This window comes from Peromyscus eremicus, chromosome 1 (genome assembly GCF_949786415.1).
Source record: "Peromyscus eremicus chromosome 1, PerEre_H2_v1, whole genome shotgun sequence".
Lineage (NCBI taxonomy): Eukaryota > Metazoa > Chordata > Mammalia > Rodentia > Cricetidae > Peromyscus > Peromyscus eremicus.
In genome coordinates, this window is record NC_081416.1 from 74,302,792 (window position 1) to 74,316,972 (window position 14,181).

Below are 14,181 nucleotides of genomic sequence, written 5' to 3' on the forward strand. Positions count from 1 at the left end.
GAGTGCTGGGATTAAAGGCGTGCGCCACCACACCTGGCCTCAATCACTTAATGCTTATGGGCAAGTCTTTGCAAATCTTGATTTTTCTTTTTTTTTTCTTTTTTTCTTTTTTTTCCTCCCCATGTAGTGAAAGACAGGAGCATGCCTGTGGGGTCCAGGCTGGTTTTGAACTTGAAATCCTCCTGCCTTGCCATTCCAAGTGCTACCCATCACGTAGACTTCAGTTTTTTTTTTTTGTTTTTTTTAACATTTACTTATTTGTTTGGGGGTCAGGGAACCTGGGTGCCATGTCACGTACATTAGAATCATGGCGGCTTGCAGGAAGGAGCTGGTTCTCTCCTTCCACTGCGTGGGTCCAGGAAGCAAACGCTGGTCTTCAGGCTTGTGTGGCAAGTGTCTTTACTGTCTGAGCCATTTTACCGTCTCATTCTTAAGGACTGCATAGTGTTCTGCCCTGCGAGTGTCGGCATATGGGCGGTGTAGCATCTGGGATAGAGAGGTAGCCTGCCAGGCTTGGCCTCCCTTCTGTCCCTTGCTCGCAGTTATAGACTGAATTGTGCCCTCTACTCACGTCCCACTTCATATATTGCAGGCCTAACTCACAGTCCTCTGGATTGTGACTACATCCGGAGACAGGGTAATTAAGTTAAATAAGGTCATATGGATGGGCCCTGATCCAAAGTGACAAGTGTTTGGTTGTTTTAAAGTGTTCTGTTTATGTGCGTGACAACATGTGTGTGGAGGTCAGAGGGCACCTTTGAGGAACTGGTTCTCTCCTCCCGTGTTTACGTGGATTCTGGAAATCAAACTCTGGTTAGCAGGCCCTCATGGCAAGTACCCTTGTCTGCTGAGCCATCTTGCTGGCCCCTGATGGGTGTTCTTTATAAGGCATACATGGGGAACAGCCATATGACACAGAGAGAGGCCCTGGGAGAAATCAGCCTGCTGGTAGCCTGACCTCCGATTCTGGCCTCCGGAACTATGAGGGAAAGCTGCCCGTGGTTCTGTTTTGCCAGGCAGAGCTGAGCAGCCCTTGCTATCCAGCCAAGCACTAGCCCCAAGTCCCCATTTTCCTCCTCTGAGAAACCACAGTCCCCAGGGTGCTGTCATAGTGTCATGGGAGAATGCTCTATCAGATGCCTGGAGTGTGTGGCCACAGACGTCTCAGTCATGTTGGTCCTCGCCTGACCATCTGCCGAACACCCGGCAAACATGTGCTAGGCTCTGTCGTGGCCGTTTGCCTCGGGATAGGCTGTGGTCAGCCCCTGGCTAAGGATTCCCAGTCAACTTCTACATGTTCTCTGTCACCCTGCTGCATATCACCACGGAGGGGGCTCTATCGTGGAAACTCTGGGGCTCAGCCCTCTCATGGCCGTGCGAGGAGGCCTTTGCCAGTAGCAGCGGGAAACTGGCCTCTGGATCCCATGCAGAGCCACAGGGCTGTGAACAACCAGGAAGAGGAAGTCTTCCTGGGCCTGCTGCCCACAGCTGCTTCCTAGTCCCTCCAGCACCTAGAGGTGATGACAGCCAGACACCCAGAAGGCATAGCCTAAAGACTTGGGGGCTGGCTGGGCATTTCACACCTGCCCACCACAGGGAATGGCCCTGTGCTCTTGTTAAATAATAATAATATGTGGCCGGGCCAGCAAGCTGACTCAGCAGGTAAGAGCATTTGCCCACAAACCTGAGTTTGATACTTGGATCCTGTGGTGGAAGAAGAGAACCAGCCCCCAAAAGTTGTCCTCTGACCTGGGTACATGCATCCTCATATTCCTCCTCCCCCAAACCCACAATAATAAAATAAATGCTTTGAAAAGATTTATTTTATTACTTTATTTATAGGAGTATTTTGCCTGCATGTATGTCTAGGTATCTCGTGCATGCCTGGTGTCCTGAGAACTCAGAAGAGGGCATCAGATCACCTGGGGCTGCAGTTACAGGTGGTAACGCCGTTGTGAGTTACCGCGTGGGTGCTGGGAATCGAACTGTGGGTCCTCTGCAAGAGCAACAAGTGCTGTTAATTGCTGGGTGAACTCTCCAGGAGCTGAGTGGGCAGAGGAAGGGGAGCCTCTGGGGCTCTGGAGTACTGTCCCCACATGAAGCAGCCTTCCTGATTCAGTCTCTCAACTCCGCACACCCAGGTGCCTCCAACGCACCCCCTTCTCCTCTCTCTGAAGTGTGAGCTTCAGAGTCGCAGAAGGCAAACAGGATACTCCCCTCCCACCCACAGAGACTTCAGAAGAGAGGCCCTACCCCGCTACTGGTGCTGGCTGGCTTTGCTAGGGACCTGGGGGAAGTGACAGGGTTCAGGACTGCGTGCCCGGAAAGGCCTTCATGGAGCTGGCTTCCTTAGTCACACCCCAAGCATCTGCTCTGGTTCCTGAGACTGGTGGGCACCTGTAAGATCCCCTTGGGGGACCATGTACCTGCAGGGCTGAAGGATGGCCAGGGCTGATGGGTGTCGATACCTGCTTAGCACATTTGTGGGAAGCCTAGGGAAGAGAATGAGGTTTCTTATCCCCAGCCTCCCCCCAACCTCCACTGTTGATTTTCTTGATTTCTGGGGTGTTATATTTTCATAAAAAGTGATGTGTCCAAACCTTAGATGGTTATAATCACTTGAAAATTACAAAATCAATACAAAATAAGCAACTACTCCAGAGCTTGGGTAAGAATAGAATGGCCTCAGGGGCATGGCCGACACAGGGTTCAACAGTTTATGGACAGCCCAATGTGCCTGAAGTCAAGTCTCCTGGGTGTGGTCTCTCCTGGGGGGTTTGGTTCTCCTGCAGCCCTATTAAGAACATGAAAGTGAAAGATAGAAGATTCTGGTCCTTTCCTGAGGCATTTCCCACCTTCCAAGCAGATGTCCTGAGGCCTCACTAAGTGTGTGTTGGGAGAAGGCAGGTTTAAAAAAAAAATGTCAGGATCTTACCACCTACTTGACAACCCTGTCTGATGGTGTGCGGCATTCTGGAACTTTCCATTCAGCCAAGCCTGAGCTAGTGCTGTACAGGAAGGCACCTTGGTGTGCCTTGTGGATCTTTTTAATCTGAAGTCAAGAGACACAGACAGAGACAGTGACAGACAGACAGACAGACTATGTCTTGAGAAGAGGACTCTCTCCCAGCAGGAAAACGCACCCTTTCTTTCCTTCTCCATGTTGTGGGATGAAGGAAGGTGAGCAGGAGTGAATCTGAGGGCTTCTGTGTGGAGACAGCCTCCACAGAGCGCGTGTGTAGTGTGTGTAGTGTGGTGCCGCTCTTTCTGGTGCCCAGGACTCAGGCTCCATCAGGGGTCGGCCTCAGCCCCAGTGTGCCCTGGGATCTCTGCTTTCCAGAGATCTCAGCCTGCCTGTCTGTGCAGGGTCTGCCCTGCTGCTGACTTCCATGTTCTCTGCAACTGAGACCTGGTCCTGAGGCCTCTCCTGATGGAGACTACGTGTGCACTCCCTCCCCTGCATGAGATACGCTCCCTTGGTCTCTTGGCGTGGTGATAGGTTTGAGATCTCCAACACCAAACTTACTGGGCCTTAATATCAGGCTTTAAAAAGATTTTTTTTGTTTTTGAGACAAGGTCTCATGTAGCTCAGGCTGGAGCCACGCTCATTATGTAGCTGAGGCTGAGCTTCAACTCCTGAGTGCTGAAATTATAGACGTGTGCCACCATACGCAGCCAGTGAAGATTCTCGAAGGGCCATTCGAGGAGGGTCTGACTCAGGCTGTGTGCGTCTGTTCGTCCGTGGAAAACAAAGACCTGTTCGTGCACGTGACTCTCTAGTCAACAGAGTCCACTGAGACTGTCACACGGTGACCAAGAATGCCCAGGACGTCTGCCTTGTCCAGCACAGCCCTACCCTAGTGTTCTTCTTGTTACTATTATCAGTGTGTGTACGTGTGATGTGTGTGTTAGTGTGGGCATGTGCATGCCATGGCATGTGTGTAGAGGTTGGAGCACAACGTCCTGAAGTCAATTCTCTCTTTTTATTGTGGGTCTTGGGGATGGAACTCAGGTCATCAGGCTTGGATGGCAAGTACTTTTACTGCTGAGTCATCTCATGGGTCCTACACTAGCATGTATTGTGTGTGTGTGTGTGTCTGTGTCTGTGTGTGTGTCTGTGTATGTGTGTCTGTGTATGTGTGTGTCTGTGTGTGTGCATGTGCACGTGTGCGTCTGTGTATTTGTGTGTGTCTGTGTATGTATGTCTGTGTATGTGTGTATGTATGTGTGTGTATGTATATGTGTGTGTCTGTGTATGTCTGTGTATGTGTGTGTGTGTGCTCATGTGAGTGCACAAGGTGTCACTCTTTGGCCTGTGGTGGGTATTTGACACGGTGATTCACATCTGAGTTGGTGGTAGCTCTCAACCTCTCTCTTTGCTCTTAGATCTTCAATCTCATGAAGTATGACAGCTACAGCCGCTTCTTGAAGTCCGACTTGTTTCTGAGGCATGGGCGAACCGAGGAAGAGGAAGAGGAAGAAGAAGAAGAAGAAGGAGAAGAAGAAGAAGAAGAAGAGATTCCCGACACTCAGACTGCGGCTAAGCGAGCTTCCCGAGTTTACAACACCTGAGCCCTGAGAGCCGAGACTCCCACGGAACAGAGGGATTAACTCTTGGAACTGTGCAGGGTTGTCATTGTCTTGTCGTTTGAATGTTAGAGGACTGAAGTGTGCAAGACCTTCCGCGGGAGGTGTGTGTCCCATTACCCCTTGCATGCTTAACATTCCATTAAAAACAACAGCAGCAAGAATAAAAAGTGGCTTTGAAGTTTCAGTTCACAAAACAAAGAGAGTCTGCCAACCCTGGACACTCAGCATTTTAATCTTGCTTAAATTTCCCATGAAGCCACAGGTGAAGCCTTTAGCTTCATCCTGCCTTGCTGGCCTGGGCTGTGTGTGTCCACAGACTCTCTCGGCAAAACGATCTGGGACACAGGTTGTTGGTCTGACGAGCGCAGGGGTGGTGGGCATCACTTGCTGGTGGCTTTGGGGTTAAATAGTCTCGAGAGAAGTTCCGCTGTCCAAAGCAAGTCTCCGACAACCGTTAACGCTTTGGGGAGTTGAATGACAGCATTAGGAAAGGGCCATTATTTCTCACATGGGGGTCTGGCCCCTTAATCCATGTCATTTCCCGCAACACAAATTTAAAGTTCATTTCCACAGAAACGCTGTCTCAGCCAAGGGGAAAACCAGAAACATTGTTCAGGTGTGATGGTTGCTCCCAGGGGACCTCAGTGGGACCTCAGCGCAGGCTATGTGCTGAAGCTGGGGTTGATGGGGCGTTCCCCCTTTCCCGTCGACCACCTAGGGTCAAATCAACCCTGTACCTTCTCCTGCCTTTCTCCATTTGTGAACTCTGGCTTGAAGTTCCAATTAGGGGAAAGAAGTGCTTTCTACAAGGCCAGCCTAGTCTACATATATAGCCTGCCGCAGCTGGGTGGAGAGGCTGGGAATGACCAATTACCCTCTTTTACAGTGGAGGCCATTGGGTCCCAGATCAGGCTCAGCTCCCTCCAGCTAGTGTCCACACCTCTTGCAGGGCTCAGCGCTATTGCTAGACTATCCCCAGAATGTTTAATAGCTCTCGTTTGTACCCACAAAACAACTAGACTCTGCTGCTTGTGGGCCTCCTGGACTCAGGCTCTATCATTTGCCAAATCCTCTGCCATTGAGGCAACTGTACGACTTGCCACTTAAACTCAGACACTTGAGAGACAAGGTGAGGTACATTTTAAAATTATAATGGCTAGGCACGTTGTAATCCCAGCTCTTGGGAGGCAGAGGTAGGTGGATCTCAGTGAGTTCAAGGCCAGCCTGGTCTACATATAAAGTTCAGGCCAGCCAGAGATACATAGTGAGAACTTGCCTCACAAAACCATCAAGAGCTGGAGAGATGGCTCAGTGGTTAAGAGTCCTTGCTGCTCTCCCAAAGGACCTGGGTTCGGTTCCTAACATCTTCATGGTAGCGCCCAGCTATTTGTAACTCTAGTTACAAAGGATCCAATGCCCTCTTCTGGCCTCTGTGAGAACTGCAAGCGCATGGTGCACATTTATCCATGCAGGCAAAACACTCATACAGATAGAATAAAAATAAATTTTAAATAAAAATAAAAAAGAAATATTTAAAAAATACAAGAAAAAAATCCCCCAAAGAATTGTAGTGTCCTGACATCTCTGACAAACCATTAACCATGATTCCCTGATGATTATCCTCTGGTGACCTTGCCATTCTGGGCTCCCTAGTCTTCTGGCTGCTTCCTGTCCTTTCCTCTTGGTCTTGGAGGAGGAGGCCTTTGGGGAGCTATTCCCTGTTGAAGAAAGAGCAACCACTGAGTATCTGCTGGCAACTACAAACCCAGGACATTGCACACCCCTCAGGCACATGCCACCTATCCATGTATTCTCTCCACCTATCTCTGGAACCTGGGACTGAACCATGATACTGAGAATGACCCCAAGGGCCCTGTTATCAGAGCCATAATGTCACTGTGAGCACAGCAGATCAGTACATTTTAAAGAGTAAAAGTTAACAATTGTGGGTCCTCTAACTCCACCTTCGCTTGGTTGGCCAGGGGCATGTAGGGGATCAGGGCTATGCAGGGGATCAGGGGTATGAAGAGGATCAGGGGTATGCAAGGGATCAGGACTATGCAGGGGATCAAGGCCATACAGGGGATGGGGTATGCAGTGGATCAGGGGTATGCAGGGAATCAGGGGTATGCAGGGGATCAGGGGTATGAAGAGGATCAGGGGCATGAAGGGGATCAGAGCTATGCAGGAGGCCAGGGGTATACAAGGGACCAGTGAGGGGTATGAAGGGGATCAGGGGTATACAGGGGATCAGGGGTATGAAGAAGATCAGGGCTATGCAGGGGATCAGGGCTATGCAGGGGATCAGGGGTATGCAGGGGATCAGATTTATGCAGGGGATCAGATCTATGCAGGGGACCAGGGGCATGAAAGGGACCAGGGCTATGCAGGGGATGCAGAGGGCTGCCTACATCACTGAGGATGCAAGGACCAGGCCAGCACCTTTCAGAAAGCCCACCATGGGCAGAGACCAGAGTAGCTGGAGGCTTCTCTCTGACTTTTCCTCTTACACCACTGGGTTCAGAGACTATTTTAGAAGACACAACAATGGGATAAAGGAATAACCAAAGAGAGCCAGTAGGCTGTCCATATGAAGAAAACTGCCCTCTCTCATTCCCTCTCTCCTTACTTATTGACCACCAGAATCTATACCAAACTTAGGTACATACAGAATCTGGTACCTGAAGAAGCAGTTGCAGTGAGATTGAAATGTAGGGAATCCAGGCAGCCAAAGAAATGCTTCTATCCAGCCCCTCACTTTTACCCTTGTGTCTGTCTGTCCTGTCCACCCACCAACTGTCTACTCACCCATCTGTCATCATCCATCCACCCACCCACCCTTCATCTATCCATCCAACATCTGTCTACTCACCCACCCACCCATTCACACACCCATCACCCACCCACCCACCCACCACCTATCCACCCACCCACCCACTCACACACCCATCACCCACCCACCCACCCACCACCTATCCACCCACCCACCCATCACCCATCCACCCATCCACCCACTCACACACCCATCACCCACCCACCCACCCACCACCTATCCACCCACCCACCCATCACCCATCCACCCACTCACCCACTCATACACCCATCACCCATCCACTCACCCACTCATACACCCATCACCTACCCACCCACCCACCCACCCACCCACCCACCCACCACCTATCCACCCACCCACCCACCCACCACCTATCCACCCACCCACCCACCCACCCACCACCTATCCACCCACCCACCCACCCACTCACACACCCATCACCCATCCACCCACCCACCCACTCACACACCCATCACCCACCCACCCACCACCTATCCACCCACCCACTCACACACCCATCACCCATCCACCCACCCACACACTCACCCACCCATCACCCACCCACCCACCCACCCACACACTCACCCACCCTCCATCTATCCATCCAACATCTGTCTGCTCACCCACCCATCACCCATCCACCCATCATGCATCCATTCATTCATCCGTGGATTAGTATCTAAGTGACTTCTGCAGTGTTCTGTGGATTGTTAGATGCCAGGACTGAAGGGGAACAGATGGACAAACAACTGTGACAATTCACACACCATTGACATCTATATAGATGTAGTTTTATTAGTATTAAGGTCTAGTGAGGCCAACAAGCCAGAAGACAGTTTCTATTTTAGGGACTTGGTTGCTCTCAGTTCCGAAGAGGAGGCATGGACAGTTATGCAGGGCCACGTGGGACTGGTTGCACAAAGGTGCTGTCGGGAGACAGAACAAAGAGCGGGCACAGAGCAAGCCTTTGTTGTCATTTCCTGGGTAAGGCTAGCAAGGCCAGGATGTTTGGGATCGGCTAGCATGCACATTTTTACTAGGCTCCCGGATATGACTGTCCCCAGATATCTTGTACCTGACCGTGGGGCGGTGAGGGTGGGTAGACAGAGCCCAGCATGGGAGAGGCTGATAAAGGTATAGTCTAGTTGGTATGCTCCAACGTGGTTGCTTTGACTATGAAGGATACAACCCAGTTGCTTATGGCTTAGAAATTGGCTAGCCCTGGGAGGAACATCCTCTCCAGTGCCAGCAAGGTCCCAGATGTCACAGCAGCAGAATAAAAAGACATGCTTAGTACAACGGTCTCCAGAGACCTCATCACTCAGCCTGCAGGCCACTGGTGCTTTGTGCTGTCTGCCTGGGCATCTGTTTAAAATCTTGCTACGCCGATGCCTCAGGCAGTGAATGGCATCACCCACAGGCTCTCCAATTCACTGTTGCCCCGTCTCAAGCCACTCACATGCCTCTGTTACCGGCTCATTCTCATGTGCGCCACACCTCCATTTCCCACCTGCAGAGAGCACAGCCCAGGGGACCTGCTTCTCTGATTTTATGGTCACTCATTTCTCTTCCCTATCCGCTCCACTGCCCTGCCTGGCTTTCTGCGGTGGTTTCCTCCCTGGGGGTTCTGCACTGTCTGCCTCCTTTTTATTGTTAAAATTATGTTTATTGTGCATCACATGAGGGCATACATATGTAGGTCAGAGAACAATTTTCGAGAGTTGGTTCCCACCACCTGGGTCCCCGGAATTGAGCGCAGGTAGTCAGGCGTGGCAGGGAGGGCCCTATCTGTGGAGCTGTCTCACACTCCTGCTGTGCCTTCTCCATGGCAGACTCCTCTCTAAAGGAACCACTGGTGCTTCTTTCTCTTAGCTCCCTACCCAAAGAGATTAGGGGCGAGAACATCAAGTCGAACGGTAAATACAAATGCGTGCTTGTGAGAGGCAGAATCTGAGGGCGCAGCCACACCTGTCTTCTGACCCAGTTCCCCTTTGGCCCATCCCCTCATTGGACAGAAGCTTTGCAAGGCCAGGCTGGGGTGAACTCTGGCCTTTAAGCAAGCATGTTCGTTTCTCACCCAACAGGTATTTAATGAGCACCTACTGCATACATCCTGGGCCAAATAGTGGGTACAATGAGAATGCCATGGGGAAAAGTGCCGTATTAATCCTGTTTTCGGGCAGGTGATGATGGGACTGGCCCCAAAGAGGGACTGACGGACATGACTGGCCGATTGTGCTCAGCCCTGGAGCTCACAGGCTCAGTTGTATTGGGGGTGTTAGTCTGAGATGGGCAGTGGTTGGTGAGCTCTGTTCTTTTGGCAATGAGCTTTCCATTTCAGCCTCAGAGGAGAAGAGTGGGTCCTGAGCTAAGCTTCTTCCTATAGTCGTGCTGACTGGGACGTGGACATGCATTGTGTCATGTGTCACAGAGTTAGAAGCTGATTAATTGATAGCCAGCTCCCAGGCCCCAGCTCTGCCTTGGGGAGGATTCTTTGTTTATAAGCTTTGCAAACTATCATGAGAGTACAGTCCGGATTCACATCCGCTGCTATTTACTTTCATTTTGCCTGTGGATGTCCATTTGTCTGACTGCTCCAGGGTCTTGTACCATTAGCTTTTGGAGATTCTGTTCTTAACTGTCTTTCTTCACAAGGTTGGCCTGGTACAGGGCAGTGAGTGCTGTAAAGAGGCCAGTGGCCAGCAAGGGCATGAAGAAACTTGAGTTCTGAAATAAGCCCTAACCTTTGAGCAGCCACTGTGACCTCTCAGGATTCCCACCCACACTGCGAGTCCAACGTCACATGGAAAGCTGTGCAGCCCTCTTGTAGGAGCCTGTGGGTGAGAGCCTTGCAGGTGGTAACTGTGCTGGGGGCCGGAGGGGTGGTCCCAAAGCTGCCCACCTGGAGAAAGGTGGTCCTTTTCAAATTCTCACCAAGCCAAAGGATAGAGGCAGCTGGGTGATCACAGCATCTCTTCTTTCCCACTCTATCACATGTGGCATATCACTAAGTCATCTTGAGTTTCGGGGTTTTTCTTTGGGTGTGTGTGTGTGTGTGTGTTCATGTGTGCATGTATGTATGGAGGTGTGCAGGCATGTGTGTATGTATGTTCATGTGTACATGCATGTGTGGAGGTGTGTATATATGTGTGGAGGTGTGCATGCATGTGTGGAGGTGTGCATGCATGTGTGGAGGTCAGAATTTAATTCTGCTTCAATTGCTCCCCATCTTGTCTTTTTGTCCCGCCTCCCCTGCTCTAGGGTTTCAGGTTCAGCCACCGTGTCTGGTGTTTGTGTGATGATGAGGATCTGAACCCAGGTCTTCATGCTTGTACAGCAGTACTTTACTCACCAAGCCTTCTCCCCAGCCCAAGTCTTCTAGATCCTCTTCAAGATGCAGCTGTGCTATGTAGTTGGTTTTTTTTTTTTCTTTACAGTTTGGGGGGCCCGCCATGCAGCTCCCACATAAATGCACAGACTTATTCTTACTTATGAATGCCCAGCTTTGGCTTGGCTTGTTTGTAGCCAGCTTTTCTAATTTAAATTATCCCGTTTCTCTTTTCCTATGTTTTGCCTCTGGGCTTTTGCCTTTCTTTATTCTATCTCTCTTTCTTCCCTCCTTACTCCATGGCTGGCCCGTGCACCCTCCTCGTCTCCTTTTTTTGCTCCTCCTTCCTTTCTTCTCTTTCCCTGGAGCCCAGACTTCCCCTCCTGTCTATTCTCTCTGCCTGCCAGCCCCGCCTGTCCTCTCTCCTGCTTCGCTATTGTCTGTTCGGCTCTTTATTAGACCATCAGGTGTTTCAGACAGGCACAGTGACACAGCTTCACAGAGTTAAGCAAATGCAACATTAGAGAATGCAGCCCATCTTTGCATAATTAAACAAATATTCCACAGCATCAACGAATGTAACACGTCTTCAACTAACGCTCCACAACAGCGCTACATCATGCTTCCATCTCCACAGCCCTGATCAAGTGACCTTGTTCCTACCAGTGGCCGCTCCAGAGTCCCTTGTCCCCATTCTGTCCAGCATCTGTTAGAAGAGCAAACCGGGACAGATGTGCTCACCCTGTTTAAGTCGCGTCTCATGTCTCCTCCTCCTCCTCCTCCTTCTCCTCCTCCTCTCCCTTCTCCTCCACCTCCCCTTCCTCCTCCTTCTCCTCCTCCTCCTCCTCCTCCTCCTCCTCCTTCTCCTCCTCCTCTCCCTTCTCCTCCACCTCCCCTTCCTCCTCCTTCTCCTCCTCCTTCTCCTCCTCCTCCTTCTCCTCCTCCTTCTCCTCCTCTTCCTCTTTCTCCTTCCCCTTCTCCTCCTCCTCCCTCTCTTCCTCCTCCCCTTCTCCTTCTCTTCCTCATTCTTCTCTTCCTCCCACTCCTCCTCCTCCCCTTTCTCCTCCTCTTCCTCCTCCTCCTTCTCATTCTTCTCTTCCTCCCACTCCTTCTCCTCTTTCTCAGAAAGAAAATTCAGGCCACAACTGTGGTTTTGGGGCTACAAGACCAGAGAGATCTGAGTCCAGCTGGGCCTCACCTCCTGTAATCCCCAAGGCTTACTCTTTCCAGCCTCTTGGACCTTGTACTTTTGGCTACCTTCCCTAGTATTCTCCTCTGCTTAGGGTGGCCTCCTCCTGGCTTGGAGGCCCGTTCCTCCTCGCACTGACTGCTAGCTCCTGAGAGAATACGTGCTAAAGACCCCTTGAATCAGCCCCTCACTTGGGGCCTCTCCTGGCTTCTTTTCACGTTTGCTCGTTCTGTCTCCCCAGGGGCAGGGACCAGGTCTTTTCCTAGTGAACACTGTGACCCGCTCAGTGGTGCTTCTTGGCCAGAGAAGCCACACAGAAGGCACTCCAGAAACACTCCCTGTGTTGAGGGTGTGAGTGTGGAAAGGCCTGGAATCTGAAAGTTTCAACTGGTCTCATTCATAGCCCATGCCATTGACATAACAGTAAAGCCTGGAGGACCAGAGGGTCACACCTCCCACATTCTCCTCCCCTGTCACAGGTGATACTACAGTGTAGCAAGTGTGATTCTCCAGGGCCTGTGGAGATCTTCAGGTTACCGAAACTATCATGGGTCACTGGAACTGTACTCAGGAGCACCAGAACCAGAATTAGGTTTTCTAGACATGGTAGTTCAAGACTTTTCCCTGAACCAAAACAGGCCAGCTTCCAGCTTGAGCCACGCTTAGGCTACATTGTCTAGAAAGTGTGTCTCCAGAGGCTGGGGAGATGGTTCAGTTTGCTAAATGCTTGCTCCATAAGCTTGAGACCCTGAGTCTGATTCCCAGAACTCACTTCAAAAAGCCAGGTGGCAGTGCTTGTAACCCTAATGCTGGGAAGGTGGAGACCAGAAGATTCCTAGGGCTCGTCGGCAAGCCTGCCCTAGCCTACCTGGTGAGTGCCAAGCCAGTGAAAGACACGACCCAAAAAAAAAAAAAATGGTGGATGCAACATGAAGAATGTCACCTAAAGCTGTCCTATGACCTCCACGCACATGAAAGAAAGAAAGAAAGAAAGAAAGAAAGAAAGAAAGAAAAAGAGAGAGAGAAAGAAGGAAAGAAAGAAAGAAAAAGAAAATGTGTCCTGTTTCTCTGGCCTCCACAGACATGTGCATACATGTACACACACACACACACACACACACACACACACACACACTACACACATGAAAAAGAAAATGTGTCCTGTTTCTCAAGAAGAAGGCTATAGGACACACAGTCTTTGTCCTGTCTTTCTTTTGGTCTCCAGGACACACAGAGGGGTCCTGGCCCCTGCCCAGTGGCAGAGGCCATGTTCTTTCAGAAAGTTCAGTTTCATGTTTACAACCGATTTTTTTCTTTATTGATATATAGTGAATTCCTTTCCATGCCAATAAACATAATTATGCACCATTCCCCCAATGTCTTGTTTGGAGATTAGATAGAAGATAAATGTTTCCCTTGTGCTAATTCTAGCTCAGTTTATATTACTGTTTTGCAACGTAGGCAAACTGTTTTCTTCTTATTTAAGCATCTAAACTCTGTTTTTTAAACTGTTATGGCATACAGATCGCCTCAGAATAACAGATGTCTGCTTGATAGAGTTGTTTCCCAGGAAAAGATCTGGCTGCTTTCTGGTCTCCAGAGGAAGGGTGACGGTGCAAATATGTGTCTTGTGGTCTACTTGTCACCCTCTCAAGACTGAGGAAACAACCAAGTGCCTCAGGCTGCCTTCTAGCTCTCTGCACTTACAGATGGGGCCAGAAGACAGAGGCAAGACTTTGGCACCTCAGGAGGGTGATCCTGTCCCCTCCCTCTTGGAGGAAGGACATCTCTTAAATTTCCTAGGTGGGCAAGGTCATGACACAGAGACACCAAAACGTGTGTGTACTTTTACTGAGTTTGCAAGTTTCCTCAGAATCTTAGTAGATAATCTATCAATTATAACCACCACCGTCATCATAACTGTCATCCTGATCACCACCACCACCACCACCACCACCACCACCACCACCACCACCACCATTGATGACATCATTCCCTTGATATTGAGAATTCTGGTTCATTCATGTTGTGATGTTCCAACTGCCTAAATTCCAACCCAGCTCCATACCTTCCTAGCTGTGTGACCTGGGGTAAGTCACACATCTTTTTAAAGCCCATTTCATCTCTTGTGAGATGGCTACCATGGGTGCCCTTTGCTGTAGTCTGTTTAGGTTTCCTTTAACGAAACGCCCTAGGCTGAGTAACTCATGAACAACAGACATTCACTTCCAGAGGCTGGAA

The 14,181-nt window shown here is 50.2% G+C and overlaps 1 protein-coding gene across 2 annotated transcripts in view; it reads left to right on the forward strand.

Annotated features, from left to right (window-relative positions):
• The window catches only part of Rgs10 (regulator of G protein signaling 10), a 44,149-nt gene extending 39,413 nt beyond the window's left edge, over positions 1-4,736 (forward strand). For both annotated transcript variants that reach the window (XM_059250705.1, XM_059250711.1), the window contains exon 5: positions 4,387-4,736. In XM_059250705.1, coding sequence (XP_059106688.1) covers positions 4,387-4,572 — 186 coding nt within the window. In that variant the 3' untranslated portion in view covers positions 4,573-4,736. The remainder of the gene's footprint in view (positions 1-4,386) is intronic.
• The last annotated feature ends 9,445 nt before the right edge of the window (positions 4,737-14,181 follow it).